The sequence below is a fragment of the Malurus melanocephalus genome, unplaced genomic scaffold (genome assembly GCF_030028575.1).
Source record: "Malurus melanocephalus ecotype Western Australia unplaced genomic scaffold, MMel_1.1 scaffold_408, whole genome shotgun sequence".
Taxonomy (NCBI): Eukaryota; Metazoa; Chordata; class Aves; order Passeriformes; family Maluridae; genus Malurus; species Malurus melanocephalus.
Window position 1 is genome coordinate 141,425 of NW_026623640.1, and position 18,126 is coordinate 159,550.

At 37.3% G+C, this 18,126-nt stretch overlaps 1 protein-coding gene across 6 annotated transcripts in view; it reads left to right on the plus strand.

Annotated features, from left to right (window-relative positions):
• The window catches only part of MTR (5-methyltetrahydrofolate-homocysteine methyltransferase), a 57,375-nt gene extending 39,490 nt beyond the window's left edge, over nt 1-17,885 (plus strand). For 3 of the 6 annotated variants that reach the window (XM_057379489.1, XM_057379488.1, XM_057379487.1), the window contains 9 exons: nt 1,108-1,189; nt 1,950-2,048; nt 2,816-2,891; nt 4,102-4,257; nt 4,956-5,152; nt 8,276-8,476; nt 9,187-9,379; nt 10,110-10,222; nt 10,354-17,885. In XM_057379489.1, coding sequence (XP_057235472.1) covers nt 1,108-1,189; nt 1,950-2,048; nt 2,816-2,891; nt 4,102-4,257; nt 4,956-5,152; nt 8,276-8,476; nt 9,187-9,379; nt 10,110-10,222; nt 10,354-10,446 — 1,210 coding nt within the window. In that variant the 3' untranslated portion in view covers nt 10,447-17,885. Of the gene's footprint in view, nt 1-1,107; nt 1,190-1,949; nt 2,050-2,815; nt 2,892-4,101; nt 4,258-4,955; nt 5,153-8,275; nt 8,477-9,186; nt 9,380-10,109; nt 10,223-10,353 lie in introns of those variants that run through there. The other 3 variants (XM_057379486.1, XM_057379485.1, XM_057379491.1) reach the window with 2 other exon arrangements.
• Nucleotides 17,886-18,126: the final 241 nt, after the last annotated feature.

Consider the following 18,126-nt stretch of genomic DNA (forward strand, 5'->3'; position numbering starts at 1 on the left):
GTCTGTTTCTATCAAAATAGAAGAGATGATACCTTTTTGTAAAAAATAGAGCTGCCAAGATCAAAAGTGCATCTCCTAGAAGCAAATTCAGGAGATGCTTGACAGTTGTTTACGCAGCTGTGTTGCACAGTCACGAGTAAACCTCCATGTCTGAGTTCTTTAAATATTTGACAGAACTGGAGAAAAAAGGTAGTATTACCTTTGTTGTGGAAGATTGCTTCTTGGGCTCTGGTTTAAATTTAATTTTAAAAATTGTGTTTGATCTTAGCATACAAGATAGCAAACTATAATGCCTATAAGATCCTTGTTCCTACACTTATTTGCAGAGTTTTGACAGGACTCTGATCAGAGATCATTCTTGCATCACTAGCAGTGTTGCTTTCTTTATTAGAGCAGCACATATTGTAGCAGACCTATTAGAGTCCATATTTTGTGGATTTAGCAAGTAGTCTCATAATTGGACAGAATGTGGAGAGAAGCATCTGTCCTGTCCTTATTGCACCTGTAGTTATAATGTAAAGTTCACTGTATCTTCAAGATGCAAGTTTTTAATATTTATTGACCGCTGGCAGAATTTCTGTGCAAGTGTATAGATCACTTGTGCCTCTGATTTTAAGAAATGGAATAAACATGACTGAATTAGGTTAATGCTAATCTGCAGACCTAAAAATCATCATGAGGAAGGGAAAACTGTAAGATGAGCAAAAGAGATTAAAAAAATTGTTAGTTCTTGGTAGGCTGTGTTTGGAATAATCTTACTGAAATTTTCTGAGACTCAAAACTAATGAGTTGCTAATTTTCATTCAACTGGTAAGACATTGAAGGAATGTGAATTGGCATATAATTTATGAAGTGTTGTGATTCTCTTCGAAGAAAARTGTTTATATACCTGTAATTAAAATCTGTGTTTAATGATTCATGCAGAGCAGATGGATGAATGAATTTCTTCCTTTGAAGTTCTGGTCTGTGCATAAAGTCAGGATTTATTTCACTGGGGTTTTTGTCTGTTTCTTTGTTGGTGGGTTTTTTGGAGTGTGTTTTTTTTCTGGTTTTGTTGTTTTTTTGCTTTAGTTGTGAAATGATCACTCTTTTTCTTTTTCATTGAAGAACACACACAGCTGTTAAAATTGCCCCACAATATAGTGCGCCTGTAATTCATGTCCTGGATGCATCCAAGAGTGTTGTGGTTGTAAGTTCTAAATTACAGTTTCTCATCCATACAAAAATATATGCCCTGTTTTTCTGTTGTGCCTTTCATCCTTTCCTCTAAGGATAATGTAGCGGCAGAAAATGAAAGTGGCAGGTCAGAGACAAGTTTCTAAATTACTTTTGCTTCAACTCTTTTGTGTTGCCATGTCGTTCTCATCTGACTCGCGTCAGTTATTGTCACAGGGTGCTTTAATTTAAATGCCCATTTCCCTAGTGAGGGCAACATTCACCGAATCCTTAACTGTAGTTTTGTAGTGAAGACTGATGGAGTTAGATGTGAACTGCTATTCTGGCTAATTTCGATATATTTCTGAAGTTAGTTAGATGGCAACATTAATACTGAGAACTATGTGGCTGGAGTTTTGTGGGATGGGAGATTTTTCAGAGGAATGGGTAGTCTTCGCTAGCAAATACCTGATGGTAGAGAGTAGGCCAAGCTGTGTGTTGCTTCTGTAACTATTCAGCCTCTGAAGTTTTTGGAGTATTCTCCTCTCAGGTCTTTCCAGAGCCAAACCTGGCTCTGGTAATATTACCTGTGTAGTAAGGGCAGTGCTCTTAGTAATAATCCCGGTCAAATATGGATAGTTTGAATAGTTTGAATGTAGGTTGCAGATTATTGGTAAGGCTTAGTGTTGCCAAGAGAGTCTGACAGATGGGTTGCCTTACATGAAATTCATACTCTGTCCTTACCACAGTGTTACACTATGTACTTAGTGCTTTCTCTTTGCTGTTTTTTTCAGTGCTCTCAGCTCTTAGACAGTAGTGTAAGGGATGATTTCTTTGAAGAAATATTAGAAGAATATGAAGAAATTAGACAAGAACACTATGAGTCTCTCAAGGTACAAGTGCAATTGATTATCTTCTTGTTTGATGTGATTGGCACTTGCCTCATTTCTCTTGCTGTTCACCTCCTTATGAAGACCTTCAGGTACATTTGTTCTGATTTAAAACTTGCTGTAAAATGGATTGAAAACTTCCAGAAGTGCTTATGAAATCAAATTTTGTAGCCTATAAGGCCTTTTGCATGAGTCTTAATACGTGCTTGGCAAATTCTTGACTGTCCTCAATGGTCAGTCAGTGGTATCTAGAACCTCCATGGAGCTGGCAGTCATGTCATCTTAATAAACCTGTAGGAGACCAGTTCTCTCCTGGAGCAGTTGCTGGATCTGTGGAGTTACAACTGGTACAATGAAAATGGTACTGGTTGCTTTTGCTGGTACGAGCCACACTCTGTTGAGAATTTTAAACCACCATGCTTTCCTGATATCAGACTTGTTTAGGTGAGGCATCAGAGCAGTAGAATATCTTGCTGTACCTGTATTTTAGTGTATTTTTGAAGTAATAAAGCAACTTCTGGTTTTGTTCAGAGAAATGAGAAATCATGTAGGCCAGTTTTATCAAAATCATATAGGCAAAAGTAATTATGTTCTTGTGATGTAGTCTTTCTTTACAGTTGGGAACTGCAAGTTGCTGACACTGAAATTATCTGTTGTCAGATTTGTCCTGAGGAGTATTTTGAGTACGATTCTACCACGAAGTCCACAGTTACAGTTTATGTGTCTGAAAGATGATTGACTGTCTGAATTTAACCTTTCTTTCCATATAGGAAAGAAGATACTTGTCTCTACAGCAAGCTAGAAGAAAAGGTTTCCATAATAACTGGTTATCAGGCCATGTACCGGGTCAGTTTGTATGTTGTTGTTTTTTACTGCTGTGCCTTCATTTTATTTCGTGTATTTTAGATATATTTTTAATTAAATCATGCTTTAAACTTTAGAACATAGCAACGTAACAGCTTAAGTAAATTGATATCTGTCTCAGCAGAGTTTTCTTTTACATTAATTTGAACAATCTGTTTATGCTTTATTTTTTTACAGCTCACTTAAAAAAATATATTATTCTTTAATGAAAACAACTGAAAAAAATCATAAACTAATGAGTTACCCATAACAACATGTAATCCAAGAAAACTCTAATGACAGCTTTTGCAAAATAATGTCTGCCTGGCTCATGACATTGCACACCTTACTGTACCATATTTGGGGGACACACATTGTGACATGGCATTTTTGTCAAATTCCTCCTTACACTTTCTCCTACCCTTCCCCCATCAGATTGTATGCTGGTTTGTTTTGATTTTTTTTTTTATTTCAATTAGAAGAATACTAGAAGTATAACCAGCATTCCAGAAAAAGTTGCACCCTAAAATGACATTAACACTTCTTTCTCTAGTTTCATTTACAAGACAGTAAAGACAGTATGCTAATTTTCAGTAGCTTATCTTAGTGTGTCACAAAGTATTGAACAGAGAAAACAAGTGGAAAGCTTATGGCTTTACACAGATAGATCCATCTTGCTTTCTCGCTTGTGTGCGTTAATGTAAACAGATGTGTGGTGGCTGCAAAAGTTCTTAAAAAYTACACATAAATTTATAGAAATACTCTGCAGTATCATAGCATACATACCTGTGCATAGAAAGGAATTTGTAAATATGAAASTTATGTGCCCATGAAATATGTTAAGTATTGGTAAGGTTGTGTAGGGTTTTTTGGTCTTGTGTCTTGGCCAATATTGTGGCCAATGAAATAAGTTCCAAAGTCCAGCAGCTGAAAAGTATTGATTTACATGGAAGAACAAAAGGCTTTAAATTTTCTATTTCAACTTTATATGCCTTTTATGCTTTTTTTTTTTTTTTTTTTTTTTTGGCATTACATTGTATCTGTGGAGTATGGTATGACTTGGTAACAACAATGACAGTGAGAATTCTAGGACAATTGTTGTGGAAGAGATCATTTGCAGTGGTGGAGGCTGCTAATCATCAGTAATGCTGTAAATGTAGAAGCAATTTAAAGTTATTTTCATCATGTCAGATTGTATGTCTGATTCCTACAGTTAAACCAAAATTCATTGGCACAAAAGTCTTTGAAGATTATGACCTGAAGAGGCTGGTAGAGTACATTGACTGGAAGCCCTTCTTTGATGTCTGGCAACTTAGGGGAAAGTATCCTAACCGGAGTTTCCCTAAGATCTTTAGTGATAAAACTGTAGGTGAGTATTGAAATTGCATTTGCTTCATGTAAATAATCCTAACAGGTCTGTCGTGCTCTAGTGAGATTCTAAATGTTTTGAAATGCATAGGAATAGTGCAAATACATGCAAATCAAAGTCATGGAAATAATTTGTTCAGAGCAACACTTAGTGAACCAACTGTTGCCATGTGAGGCTGAAAAAAAGTGGGGAAAAATGCTCAGTTGTATTACTCAGCATTGACCTGCCAAAGCACAGGGAGGTATATTATTGTCAGAAAATGACAGAAGAGCACTTGAAGTACCTGTATTTGTGTTGTGGGTGAAGATGGCAAAAGAGCTCTGTCTGCTTTTAAAAATACTCAGTAGACTTTGAAATATGTGATGGAAATGCAAGAGTGACACTGAAAGCGGTGTTCTGGGTCTGCTGCACTGTGGTAATGTAGGTGCACCAGGTCTGTGTTGCTCATTTTATTCTGTGTTCTCTGCTAGAATGATGCTGGCTGAAACATTTTGTGGTTTGCTAGGGTTTTTTTTCCCTAAGATCTGTATAATCACACTGCTATCTTCCTATTTGATATAGCTGACAGATCATTGCAGTCATCAGAGAGTTACGTGGAAAATGAATCAATTGAAACAATTCTTCAACCTATTTACCCAGTTATGAAAACATACCTCTTCTGAGGCATTTTCTTTTTTTTTCCTTTTTTTTTTTAATAGGTGAAGAAGCAAAGAGAGTTTATAATGATGCTCAAAATCTACTGAAAACATTGATCAATGAAAAGAAATTACAAGCCAGAGGTGTGGTTGGATTCTGGCCAGCTCGAAGTGTTCAAGATGATATCCACTTGTATGCTGTAGAAGAGGCAGTGGGATCTTCAGAACCGATAGCAAAATTTTATGGCTTGAGGCAACAGGTCAGTGACAGCACATTTGTTAAATGACAGTTTTTCCCCCCTGAATCGCAAGAATGTAATAGAAGTGCCCTATTAAAATATGTAGAAAATTATTGTTGCAATATCTCTGCAGCTGTTGTAATTTCTTTCAGTGATAACAATATCCTGTTAGTCATGAGTCAGGTCTTTGTATTGTAGTATTTGTAGTATTTTGCATTGTGGTAATTTTACAAAATCCTTTATAGGTTTGACATCTTCAGATATGATGTGCATTTTCTGTCTCAGTTTTAATATTTAAGATGTCCTAAAGCAACACGCTGTATAAATTATTCACATGAATCTTGTGTTGCTAAATTAGAACCTAATGGACCTTAGATCTCTAATACCCCTGGATTCTACTTTATGTGAAAAATTCTGCTTGAATGTGTTAATGCTTAAACCCAGTTAGATTTTTTTTAAAAATGGAAAATAAAGTTCAATGGAGAGAAATTTTTTTGATAGTCCTAATTTTTTTGAAAATTCACTATATGAAGGGGCTGTTTAGAATTAGTTGGCTGCTAATTTTGGAGATAACCATACTTAGCTAGATTTGCATTTAATTTGGTAGATTGAACTTTCAAGATATACTGCCTCTCCTTTTCCCTTATCTTCTGATTTGGCTTTTTCATAGTTCACATTTTCAGAGTCATTGAATGTAGGCAGAAAAAAAAATTAACAACTACTTAAATGTCTGGTGTACAATACTCTATGAGGACAGTTGTGTGGCAACATTGCAGAACTATACCAAGAAGTACATGGCTCTTAGTTTATCTGTTGCAGTTCCCTGAGATGGATTTAGTGTATCTTGACAATACATGGCAGATGTTTATATAAAATGCTCTCAACAAGCACACAGGCAGGGATGTTCCAGAGACTTATGCCTTAGTTAAACATTTTGATATCCCATATAAATCAATTTTACTACTGTTTCTTTTCCTGGCTTTTTCCCAGGATTCTCCCAAGGAAAATATCTGAAGCTGTTCTTTTAATGATTTTTATTATTGGAATACTGTTACATTCCTTAGGCTTTTTTATCTTGTATATCCCAATTATTCAGGCTTCTCTCAAAGGTTAAGGCTGTGAAACTCTGTGCATGCTGTACTGAATCAGTCTATGAATTCAGTCTGTGAATTTTAGCTGAATCTCTTCCAGCCTGGTGTACATAGTAACCCAGCACAGTCTTTAGCAGAGCAAAATAGAAGAGAATAATTGTCTTCTGTTTCTTATATAAAATGTTCCTTTTCAGTCCACAGAGTTCTCTCCATGACATCGACACTAATTAAGGATGTGATGTAAATCTAAAAGTTGGAGATGCATGTAGTATTTTCTCTAACTAATAATTTTAAAAGAACCTTAAAATTAACATAAATTTCACCTGTGGGAGAAAAGGGTATTTCTTTAGTTTTATGGTGCTTTCTGAAACCTTGTAGGTTAATAGATGCTTTTTCTTTGTTTTTCAAGGGTGGGGGTTTTATTTGCTTTTAAGATGCAGTTGGGAAGGGTGAAAAGCATTGCTAAAATATTATCATAGAATAGAAAGAAAAAGAATCTTCAGCTAAGAGATAGCCATTAAGTAACTTCCCTGTCTCTGTGAGTTGGGTAGATTAGCAAGAACTGTACTGCCTCTTAAATAACAATCATGTTTCCACAATGACTATGCTGATATGATTCAAGATTTCTTTTTGGGTGCTCAGTTACTTCTTTCTGTTACTTTTTTTTCCATTTTGGAAAAGCATCCAGTGAGCAGTATAATTCCCTATTTCACAGAATCAATTAGGTTGGAAAAGACCTCTGAGATCATTGAATCCAACCTATGAATGAACAATCTCATGTCAGCTAGACCATGGGACTCTGTGCCATGTCCAGTCTTTCTCAAATACCTCTGCAGATGGTGACTCCACCACCTCCTTGGGCAGTCTATTCCAGTATCTAATCACACTTTCTGTGAAGAAATTCCTCCAAATGTCCAACTTAACCTTCCTTGGCACAGCTTAAGACTGACCTTTTGTTCTGTCAGTTGTTATCTCGGAGAAGAGACCAACCCCCTCCTGGTTTCAGCCTTTCTTCAGGTAGTTGTGAAGGACAATAGGGTCTCCCTGAGCCTCATTTTCCCCAACTCCCTCAGCCATTCCTCACAGGACAAGCGCTCCAAACCCATCACCAGCTTCATTGCTCTTCTCTGGACTTGCTCCAGCACCTCAGTGTTCTTGCTCAATTGGGGGCCCCAAAACTGAACAAAGTATTTGAAGTGTGGCCTCACCAGTGCTGGGTACAGGGGAAGAATCACTTCCCTCGTCCTGCTGGCCACACTGTTTCTGATCCAGGCCAGGGTGCCATTGGCCTTCTTAGCCACCTGGGCACTGCTGGCTCATGTTCAGCTGGATGTTCACCAGCAGCTCCAGGTCCTTTTCCATGGGACGTCTTTGCTTCGCGCAGACTGCTTGAACTTCTAGGATTCAACTTTTCAGTAGTGATGGATCCGTTTTGTTTGTATTTGTGTGTGATTAGAATAAGCTCTGTGTCCTGAGTGCTGTTTCGTCTGGGTTACTGAACACGTAGTTCAGTATAATAGCTTAAGAGCCTAGGAGTGTTTATGAACTCATAACTCATCTATAGGGGGAGTTGGTGAAGAATTCTTCAGTTTGCACATCAACCATCAGTTTTGTTAACAAATGTGGAATCTGTTCGGAGTAGAGATGAAATATTCCTCCTCTTACCCAGTGGTTGGCACAAGAGTATTCCTTATTTTGTAATAATTTATTTGCAAATTTAACAGTATAAACTGTTAAATCTTAGTAGCTGTAAATAGAAACAAAATGTGTGTTCAGTACTGCATCTCTCAAACTTTGGTGGTTTGTTCTTCAGTGGTCAAAACACCCTCAGAGTAAGAGAGGTGGTTTTCTTTTAATTTAACTGTAGGAAAGCTTCCATGGCTCCAAGACTAGTTAGGTATTTGTCAGAAATGCCCTATGCCCTTTAGTCTTATAAATACTAAGATTAAGTATAGTAAGTTAAAGATTAATACTGCTTAAGCTAAAGATTAATAGTGCACTAATGATGTATTTTGAAGTGTTCTGATTTATTGTATTGGTTTCATTACTTTAGGCTGAAAAGGACTCTGCCTGCACAGATCCGTATTACTGCCTCTCTGACTTTATAGCACCACTRGATTCTGGCATTTGTGACTACCTAGGCCTGTTTGCTGTGGCCTGCTTTGGTGTGGATGATTTATGCAACGAATTTAGGAAACAGGATGATGAATACAACATTATCATGGTGAAGGCTCTTGGTGATCGGTTGGCAGAGGTAGGAGGTTTTATCATGTGTTTCTTTGCAACTTTCAGCAAACTTAGAGCCACTTCAGTGCAATGTGAGTGGGAGTAGCTCTATCTATTTCAAGCTATAGCAGGGTTTCAGAAATTATTAGATTAGATGGTTATTATTTTTATTATTATCTGAAGATACTTACTGAACTGGGAGTTCTTTCTGAAGGACAACTGGTCTGGCAGAATCACATAAGCCACAGGAGCAGTGCAGAAAAGCTGTTACCCACTTTGAGCTGGAGGAAAGGATCTCTGCTAGAAGGAGCAGCAACACATGCTTATCTGATCCTACCATGGATGCAAGATTGATTTGGCCTTCCATAGCTACACCTGAGACACCCACATAGAGTCAAGACTTAATGACCTCAGTGTTGTAACAGTGTGTCACTACCATAGGTTAATGAACTTTTCTTTTTGGGTTACTTGTCTGCATCTTTACCTCTTTGAATGTGTAGGATTTAAAGCAAGACAATAAAAAAAAAAGCACTCTCTACCAATAGGAGAAGTAACTAAAATACCTGAACTAGCAAAACATTACCTGTGAATTTTAATTCTATCAAATTTCTCACCTCTGTTAGGATTTCCCTTTAAAGTGAAAATGGCAATATGACAAAGTCTGTTATTGTTCATCTTAATCAAATAGCTATTGCATCAGTCTTTACAAATAAAAAAATCTTTTCATTCTATTCCAAGGCTTTTGCTGAGGAACTCCATGAAAGGGTTCGAAGGGAATTCTGGGCTTACAGTACAAGTGAGCAGTTGGATCTCTCAGGCCTACGCAAAATTAAATATGAGGGAATTCGCCCTGCCCCGGGATATCCGAGCCAGCCTGACCATACAGAAAAACTCACCATGTGGAAACTTGCAAATATTGAGGAAACAACAGGTAACTCTGCTTTACTGAGATCCTTAAACTGTTTTTATGTAAAACCAAAATTCCAGCAAAAGAAAAAATTGGGTGGTGCACAACTACATGAAATACTAAACTGAAATGCTGCTGGGAATTGCTGTCTTTCCCTTTTTATTGCCATTTTTATTTTGCCTCATTCAAGGAAGAATTTGCAAAACACTGCCAGTGCTTTTAGCGGAGGAGTTGTGTCCCTAATTAGCAGATTGCTCACAAACAGGGTTCTGCTGCACAGAGAAAATTTCTGGCATCCTTATGGTTGTAAGAAGACATTCCAGAGAGAAAAAGAAAAAAAGATAATTCAGCAGTGTGTTTCCTGGTCCACACAAACCTTGAGATGGTAATTCTTAAAAACGGAGCAATTCCATTTGTTTTCCTCTGATATTTTACATGTCAGATGTTTTACTGCTACTTCCACAATTCCAAAAATATCTTCCTGTGCTTCAAAACCTCATTTGCCAAAATGTCCAAGCTTTTCCTTCAAACTGTACAATTACTCTGCAGTAACTGTAATGCAAGTCTGCAGTATGTTTAAAGCTCTGGGGGTTTTCTTAGTGGTTAACAATTGGAAAAAGGTTTGGGTTTAGTTCATCTGAAAACTTTTTCGTTTTTTTGAGTTTGTTTGAAGCTGCCCAATAAACAAAAATGGTTCTGAATTTGTGCTTATTCTCAATTCAGAGAATAAGAAAATTCTCATTGTCTTTTCCAGGAATTGGTCTAACAGAATCACTAGCAATGATACCTGCTTCTGCAGTTTCTGGCCTCTACTTCTCCAGTCTGAATTCCAAATATTTTKCTGTTGGCAAGATATGTAAAGATCAGGTAACTGACACTGTCCATTGTAGTAGTGTTAGAGCATTCAAAATCATCTTATGAGCAGCTGTCTCAAAATTTTGTAAATTCTTAATGTTGGAGTATCAAAATCTTTATCACATTTTATGGTCCTTTTGCAGGTTGAAGATTATGCACTGAGAAAAAATTTGTCTGTGGCAGAGGTAGAGAAGTGGCTGGAACCCATTTTGGGATATGATACTGAACAACTGTGATATTTGTGGGTGCACCTCTTTTTTGATGATCCATTTGCCAGAAGGAACAAGAAAATTCTTCCCACTGGAAACAGCTTTCTTCCATCCACCCTGATAGCTTGTCTGATTATTTTAAATTTTTAATCAAGGAACTCAATATTACAAATCAAATGAGACCGGTGCCCTTGGTTTGGGACCATGAATGTGTGGATTCTGGATGTATTTCAGTTCTCAGTCATGGCAGCATACTTTTGTTTATTTTTATTTTTTGTGCAAGGATTCTAGCAGAGAGGCTAGGTGTAGGGTGAGATGGGGAAACTGCAAAGCTTTCCTGTCTTCTGCAAGATTTTGAAATTGGGGCAAGAATTTTTCTCTCATGGCTGTGGATATGCATAGAACAGGATTTGACTTCTATTAATTTAATATGTTTTGACAAGTCCACGGACAAAAATATAATGTGATTTTTTTGCAAAGTCATAGAAGGTTTTATAGTGAGTGATCAAGAACTACTGAAACACAACAGCTCTCCTTTGTAAAAATCATCTGGTCAGTGTTTAGTCTTGTGCTTGGAAAGACACCTTGTTCTCAATGGTAGAATGAACAGATTAATACTATCTTCTGGAGCAATATCAGAGATCCATGTTGTGGTATGGGATGAATGAGCCTATGGAGTTGTCTGCTTCATACTTCCTCTTCCTCTTAGCAAGTTGCAATCTGTCTATTCTATATAAAGGGTACTGGCACTTCCTACCTTAAGTTAATGTTGTGAGGCTTACAAATGATTGTTTATGCATGAATTATGTGCAGATTATAGGAGCAGCATATTTGCTACTATAGACAGCCAGAAAGCTTAGAGCTGGCTTCTACAAACTTTTTTACCTTCTAGAAAAATGGATTTTAAAAGCAGCTAGTACTAGTTGAACTAGTGTCATATGAAAAATTGTAATATTGTAGACATATTCTTCAGATTTAACTGGGTATGCTAATTGTTCATAGCTTTCAATAATTTCTGAAAAGTGCCTCAAGTATTGCTAATTTGGCAAAATATTATGAGAGAAACTCCTCAATTTTTTTTGTCTCTTAATTGTAAACTAAAGACCACTATTGTAAGGAAGATGTTCCTTTAATAGTTTATTGCAATCTGTTAATAGCTGTGTATTTTTTGTAATATCTTAATCTGATTTGATGCTAAAAGAATCATCTTGTGTCAAGTTTAATAAAGATGATGTTATCCTATTAGAATCCTTTAAATGGCAATAATAAAATGTGTGCAATAATCTGAAGGGATAATGGCAAAACTAATAATGTACTTGTACCATGAATCTGAAATGATAAAAGCCCCTATGGGGTTTTTAAGGTAGTTGAGTGTTCTTAGCTCAATCTTTTAGAATGGCTCACTCGTTAATGACTTACAGAAATAATTTCTAAATGCATTTCCTCTTCCCTTGCCTCCCTCCGTGTCAAGGGACTTGTGACATATCCTTGCTGAGCAGCTGATTGTTCTGGTGGGAATCGTTTCTCAGTAGAACACTCATTTAGACTGCCAAAAATACAGTAAAACATTCTTAATATAAAATATTATTTGTTCCTGAAACACGTAGCCTGTAAAAATTTAAATCCTCTATGCTTTGTCTTTGGTAATTGCACTTTTGCTAATCACTTTGATGCTTGGAATTTCTCCTCTTCAGCACTCTTCCATATTACATTTGGAAGCAAAGTGTCTTATTAATCTGAAAATTTGACTGTGTGAATAGGGTCAAAGTTTGACTTGCTCAGCTTGGTTTGTTTATTGATTTATTTTCCTGAAATTAGTGGCAGCCGGTTCAATGAGTACAGCTGACAGCAGGAGGTCCCTGCTGTCCAACAGTAGTGGTGTGACGTGATGTACAAGCAGAGGTTTTCAAATGGTTTGCAGTTACTTTAGCCCTTCACACATGGCATCACACACTGAGAAAAATCTTCATGTTTGCCTGCAAAACTTGTCACTGGGAGAATCTGTTCAGAATAATTACTTGTTGTTGTGCAGATGTTTTTATCAAGGATGATTCCTTTAAAACTTTGTTGTTTTTTTTTAATTGTCAGTTGACATTTGGATAAGACAAATTTTCATTCTTCTCTCCAGAACTAAGGTAAATTGTGAAAGAAAAGAGTCTTGTATTGTACCAGGTAAGGCTATTTTACTTGAGAGACTGACAGTTTTACAATGCATAAAATATTTTTTGCAGTGCTTTTCTAAATCCTGCTAACAAATGCTTACTAGATGCAAGAGGTGATGAAAAATTCAGAATGCTTTGTAAACAACTCTGGTTTTGTTTTTATTCTTTGGATACCGACATTTTTCTCGTAAGGCCAGCAACCTGGAGATTAAGTTTTGAGGCATATATATTTTGTGACTGTCAGGAGGGAATACTACCCTTAAGCCTGCCCTTTCTTTATCAGATCTGTTTCAATGCTCCTGTTACTCCTGCGAAGAATCTAGTGCAGCTTATTTTGTCATAAGGGTGCTATCAAGATCAGTTTGTTTCTCAAAAAAACCCCTCAAAACTCATATTTCTTTTTTTTCTGCAAGTATTTTTGCATTTTTGGTGAATCTTTCTTGCTCAACAATGTGAAAGTCACACACGCTTTGAGTTAATTTCTGCTTCTTTAAATACAAGTCCTGTTCAGAAAATAAGGGTAATAATGAGAAGCCGTTGAGGGCCTTGCTTTTTAGAAAAGGGTTTATTTACTAGTAACTGTGACTGGGTTTCATTAATTTCCCTTTTTAAATCTTTGGCTGGTTTACCTGAGCGTGCCTTGAAAAAGTGTGTTCAGTGTCTTAAAAGGAAGAGCAAGAAAAGAAATAACTTCATTAATTAGATCAGGAGGGTGGTTTCCTTACAGAAACAGCAGCACATGCTCTCAGTCACTGGAGAAATGGATTCCTGTGCCTCAATATATCATGGTCTGTCATGGCAAAGCCTGTTCAGCCCGGCTACAAAGTTGTTTGATTTGACTGTCAGGCTTCTGTAGGTGCCAGTTTTGAAATGACGATGTGCTGTGAACAGAATGCAAACACGTCAGTCCTGCTTTCGCACAGCATTTGTAAACTGTCCAGCTCAAGGCAGAACCGAAAAACCAGTGCAGTTCACCCTCATGTTGTTCTAATAATACCAGCATGGCTGAATATCCCGAGGTTTCTGACCATGCCATATGCCTGATATAAATAGCTGTGCAAAGGAGACCTCAGCTGAGATTACCAAACTTGGTGTTTTGGGGTTGTGATTCAACTTCATCTGGGATGGCAAAAGCAAGCTGGTAATTATCCTTGCTGGCCTGAAGCTTCTGTGACGACTGTGGAATGAAAGGCCCCATTTTCCTTCTTTGTGCCCTAAGGCGCCAGGGTGTCCTGTGCCTACAGCTCCTGACCAGGCTAAAGGGGAGTGATCGCGGGCCAGGGTGGGTGGTCTCTGCAATTCCTTCCTGTAGAAAAAGCATGAAGTAAGTGGAGGGAGTGTAGAAACTCTAATTTACTCCACATTACCGTATTATTTCTTAGCTCACAGTCTTTCCTACCCCATCTCCCTGTCAATTTGGCCTCCTCTTCCACCTTTTCCTTCCAGCAGTTCCTCTTCCTTAGCTGCATGTCAGGGTTCTCTGTAGGTTTTGCCAAAATGGAACTGTAGAAGTAATTTTAAAAAGTTTCTGTTGCATGTCTGAACATTGTTCCAGAAAGAGATTTGTCACCTGGCAAGCATTGGAAAATATTAATAAATGATGCTCATAGCTCTGCCCATAGGAGCCATATACTGTGTATGTTAGTCATTCCTAAAAAGCTAAGGAGAAGGCCACAAGACTTGTTAACCTATTCCCTGTGGTTTGACTGCATCTTTAGTTACATGGTGGCTTTCATCTAGAAAGCAAAACCAAAATGTGTATTAATTGCATCCTTTGTCAGTGTGCTGTTTTAAGCCCACAATTAATAATAAGCTGATAATAATAAAACTAAATAAAACTAATGTAATTTTCATTTGAAGTATTTTAATGGTATGAGCTACTTAAAAGAAGTAAAGAAATTATCTGTGCCTTGCTGTTATAAGAAACGCTTTTTAAGTATTTATGATGCAAAATATGTCTTAAGTACAAACTCATGTTACAAAACCCTAATAATTTGATTTAAAAGGCTTTATAACTGCTTTGTAGAAATAGCTGATAAAAATGATTTAGGAGACTGGAAAGTTTGCTCCAGTACCTGGAGAAGTTTCTATGCATGTACTCCATGTTACAAAAGAAGCTGAGTAGCGTGGGATTCATACAGGGTAACTTAATTGCAGAAGAACAGGCAGTTCCTCAGGGAAGGGCACGAAGAGTGAGAGCTATCGCAAACATAAGTCTCTTAAAAAACAGATTTTCACAATATTAGTAACAGCAGTAAATGGAAAGAAAAGCCTTTCCCTTCTCTATACATCAAAGTGTAATAAATGCAAATTGAGAATAATTTGTAAGGAGCTTTAATTAATGCATACTTTGGATTGATTATTTAAATTGGCACATTTAGGAGTAGAAGAGGGAGGAGGAAATAATAACTAGATCGTAAACTTGTTCTAGGGTTGAGTAACAAGCTGTTGAAAAAAAAAGGGTATTTCATGTCACAACACCCTCCCCCCCTTTTTAAATTGTTGGGTTCATTACTTACACGATTGTTTTGAAAGTGACTCTGGTATTCTCCGACTGGAAGAATATTGTGAGAAATGAAAATAAAATATCCTGTTTTTTCTACAGATTTCATGAGTTAAAACTCTACATCAGCTCTGTACCTACACATACATAGAGGTCAGTGCAGTTTTAACCCAAGAATTGCTTCAGTCTAGCAGATAAAAGAGACTGGGTGTGTAGGTCTAATGGGGTTTTTTCCTTACTCAAGGTGTTTAAAAGATCAATTTTTCCTCTCTGTGAGAATGCAACTTTTAGTGGATGTTTTGTTCTTTACTCTTTTATATATTTGGCCCGTACTTGATTTCTCTTCTCCGGCTTCCCAATACGGGTGTGGAGATGTGACTGAGAGTTCTCTAATGGCCTATGAGTGCCAAATGTTTGATTTTTAACTGAAAATATATATTATTTTTGTTTTGTTTTGTTTTGTTTTTTTTAATTTCATCAAGGTTTTTGCCAAATAGCTTCTTCCTGGGAAGTGGACAACTTTGTTCTTTTACTGGCCATCAGATTTCCAGGTTAAGGTTCAGAAATGGAGTGCAAGTACAGGTCTGAAAAGATGTCAGTTCTCTGTGGTTGGTGGACTCCTGCACTTCTGTTCCTGCTGTGACCTTGTGAGAACAAATATGTTCGTATCTCTGTGTCGATTAGGGCGGCGGTAGGACAGCGAGTAAGGGAGATAAAAAGCTGCACTGCGCAGCCAAAGGACTTATTAAGCAAACTGTTCTTTGGAGCTGCATCAGTACAACGTGTGCTCATGCCTGCTCAGGGCATGTTTTCAATGCTATCTCAAGCTCATCTGTACTCTGCTGCTTTTATTTCAGGAAGCCCCTGCTCCTGAGATGTCAGACTTTGCTAGACACTGCACGAGGCCATCTTTGTGTCATCAGTCATCTGTAATGGGTGGCTTTGCAGTATCTATCTGCTTTTACAGTTTTGGCCTTGTTTGATCTTTCTATGACCAAATAGATGGCTTTCTTCAGAATACTAATGCTGAGCAAATATAAACACATTGTTTCTCTAAGGCACATAAGATCAGATTTTACTATCCACACTTGACCTAAAAAATTTTCTTGTGCGGTCAAGGGTTTGCTACTTACGAAAACACGGTCTTGTTTGTGCTTTATTTTGGAAATAATGTAAGCACTTGGGTGTGCTTACACCCAAATGTTCCTCACCTCTCAGGAGAGCTGAAAGAATAGAACTTCTGATTCAGTTATTCAGTTATGATACCAGATGTACACATATGGTGAGAAGTACTAAAGCAAGACATTAAAAACTTAACATGATGTAAGAGTGTGCAGGGTACTTGCCAAGTATCATCTTTTCTCTGAAGAAAAGCATTAGCTGAAGATGCTGTAAGCCAGGAATCAGCAGCACAGCTAAGGGTACATGAAGATTTTAGTCCTTCCTTTACAGAAGTTGGATCAGCAGTATTTCATAAGGCGCTATACTGCATGCTTTGCCTCCTGTGTCAGTGTCTCCCACAACTGTTTCCTGCTATTGCATCCACATTCCTGGTTATGCCACAAGAAGTGTTTGGCATAGATTTTGTTTAAGATTTTCATGTGCATTTGCAGGATTATTTTTCAAAAGAGTCTAAAGCACCACACTGTTCAAGTTCTGGAACCATAAAATACTTATTTTTCCTGAAAACTCTCCAGGTACTGATGCATGTTTTATCACTCAACGGAATGAAACGGCTTGCATTTCCTCAAAGCTCCAAGTGTGCTGGAGGGGAGATTGAATACCAGTGAAAGGACATTTTGTGGTACAGTAATGTTTTCTTTTCAGTTCTTGATCAGCATTATCTGTCTGCTGCCATATTAATTGCTTGAGAGCTGAAATGAGCTAGAACACCTCCTACCAGGTTTTCTAATGCTGATTCAGCTGCTCTTAAAGTATGTGGAGAAATTACTACCTCTGAAACACAAGTTTGATCAGTCCTAATGCAGTAATCTGAAAAGAATATTCAGTGTCTTGAGTCCTGTAGAAAATATCTGAGGACTAACAGGATGTGCTGTTAAATCTCCTTCAGTGCTCAGCTTCATGGAAATAGATGGCTGGGACTATGAATGTAATTTTACTCTCATTCTGAAGCACTTACCTGAGAGAAAGTGATACCCTGTCAAGCTGAGAATAGATGAACTTTCCAGTCCAGTGTGATTAATGGTAACTATCCATCTCAGGGATATTTGAGGGAGATTGCCCAACAGAGCCAGCAGTATGAGCATTGATTCTGTTCTGCACCCTGAGTGATGGAAGGTGCTGTGTGCCTTGATACAACAGGCAAGGATTGGCAAATGCTCCAAAAATGTTTTTGTGTTTTCAAGTCCCTTGTGATTTTAAAACAAATACTGTTTAATGAGAATTTAAGCTTCACAGTCTTTGACAGTCATGAATATATATTGTGCTAACTTTCCATATACTATTGGAGTTTCACTTGGCCATTTTTAAAGAACTGCCTTTTAGTTAAACTTTCTCTTTAACTATATGTTTCATGTTGTGTAATTCTGCAGATATCAGGAAAATCACAGTACTGTCACATCTTTCGTGCTTTGCATGCACACAAAATGCTGAGCAATGGCAATGCAGCTGCTGCAGTATGTTAGTATGGCTAATCAATCTGAATAAATTTGAGAATTTTATTGCGGTTTCTCTCCAGAACTGTCAGCATGAAGTATACAAAATCTCTTGCTTTTGTAGCTCAAATAGAGCCTGTAATGATTTGAAATTCTGAATGTTATGTAAGACACCTTATCATCTGGTCTCTTGATCTGTCAGTAAAATATGCCTTGATTATAAGTAARCTGAGAGGGCTTTTTTATTTTCTTTTGGTACTTTTATTGGCTCTGTACTTCTGTAGAACTTTTTTTCATTCATCATATTTCTGCTGCTACTTCTTCAAGTCTTGACACTGGAATTTTTACTTGGCTTCTAGACTGCTAAAATTCTCTTTCCCTCATGGCTTATTTGCCAAGTATGTTGGATGCCAGATTTACTATTTTC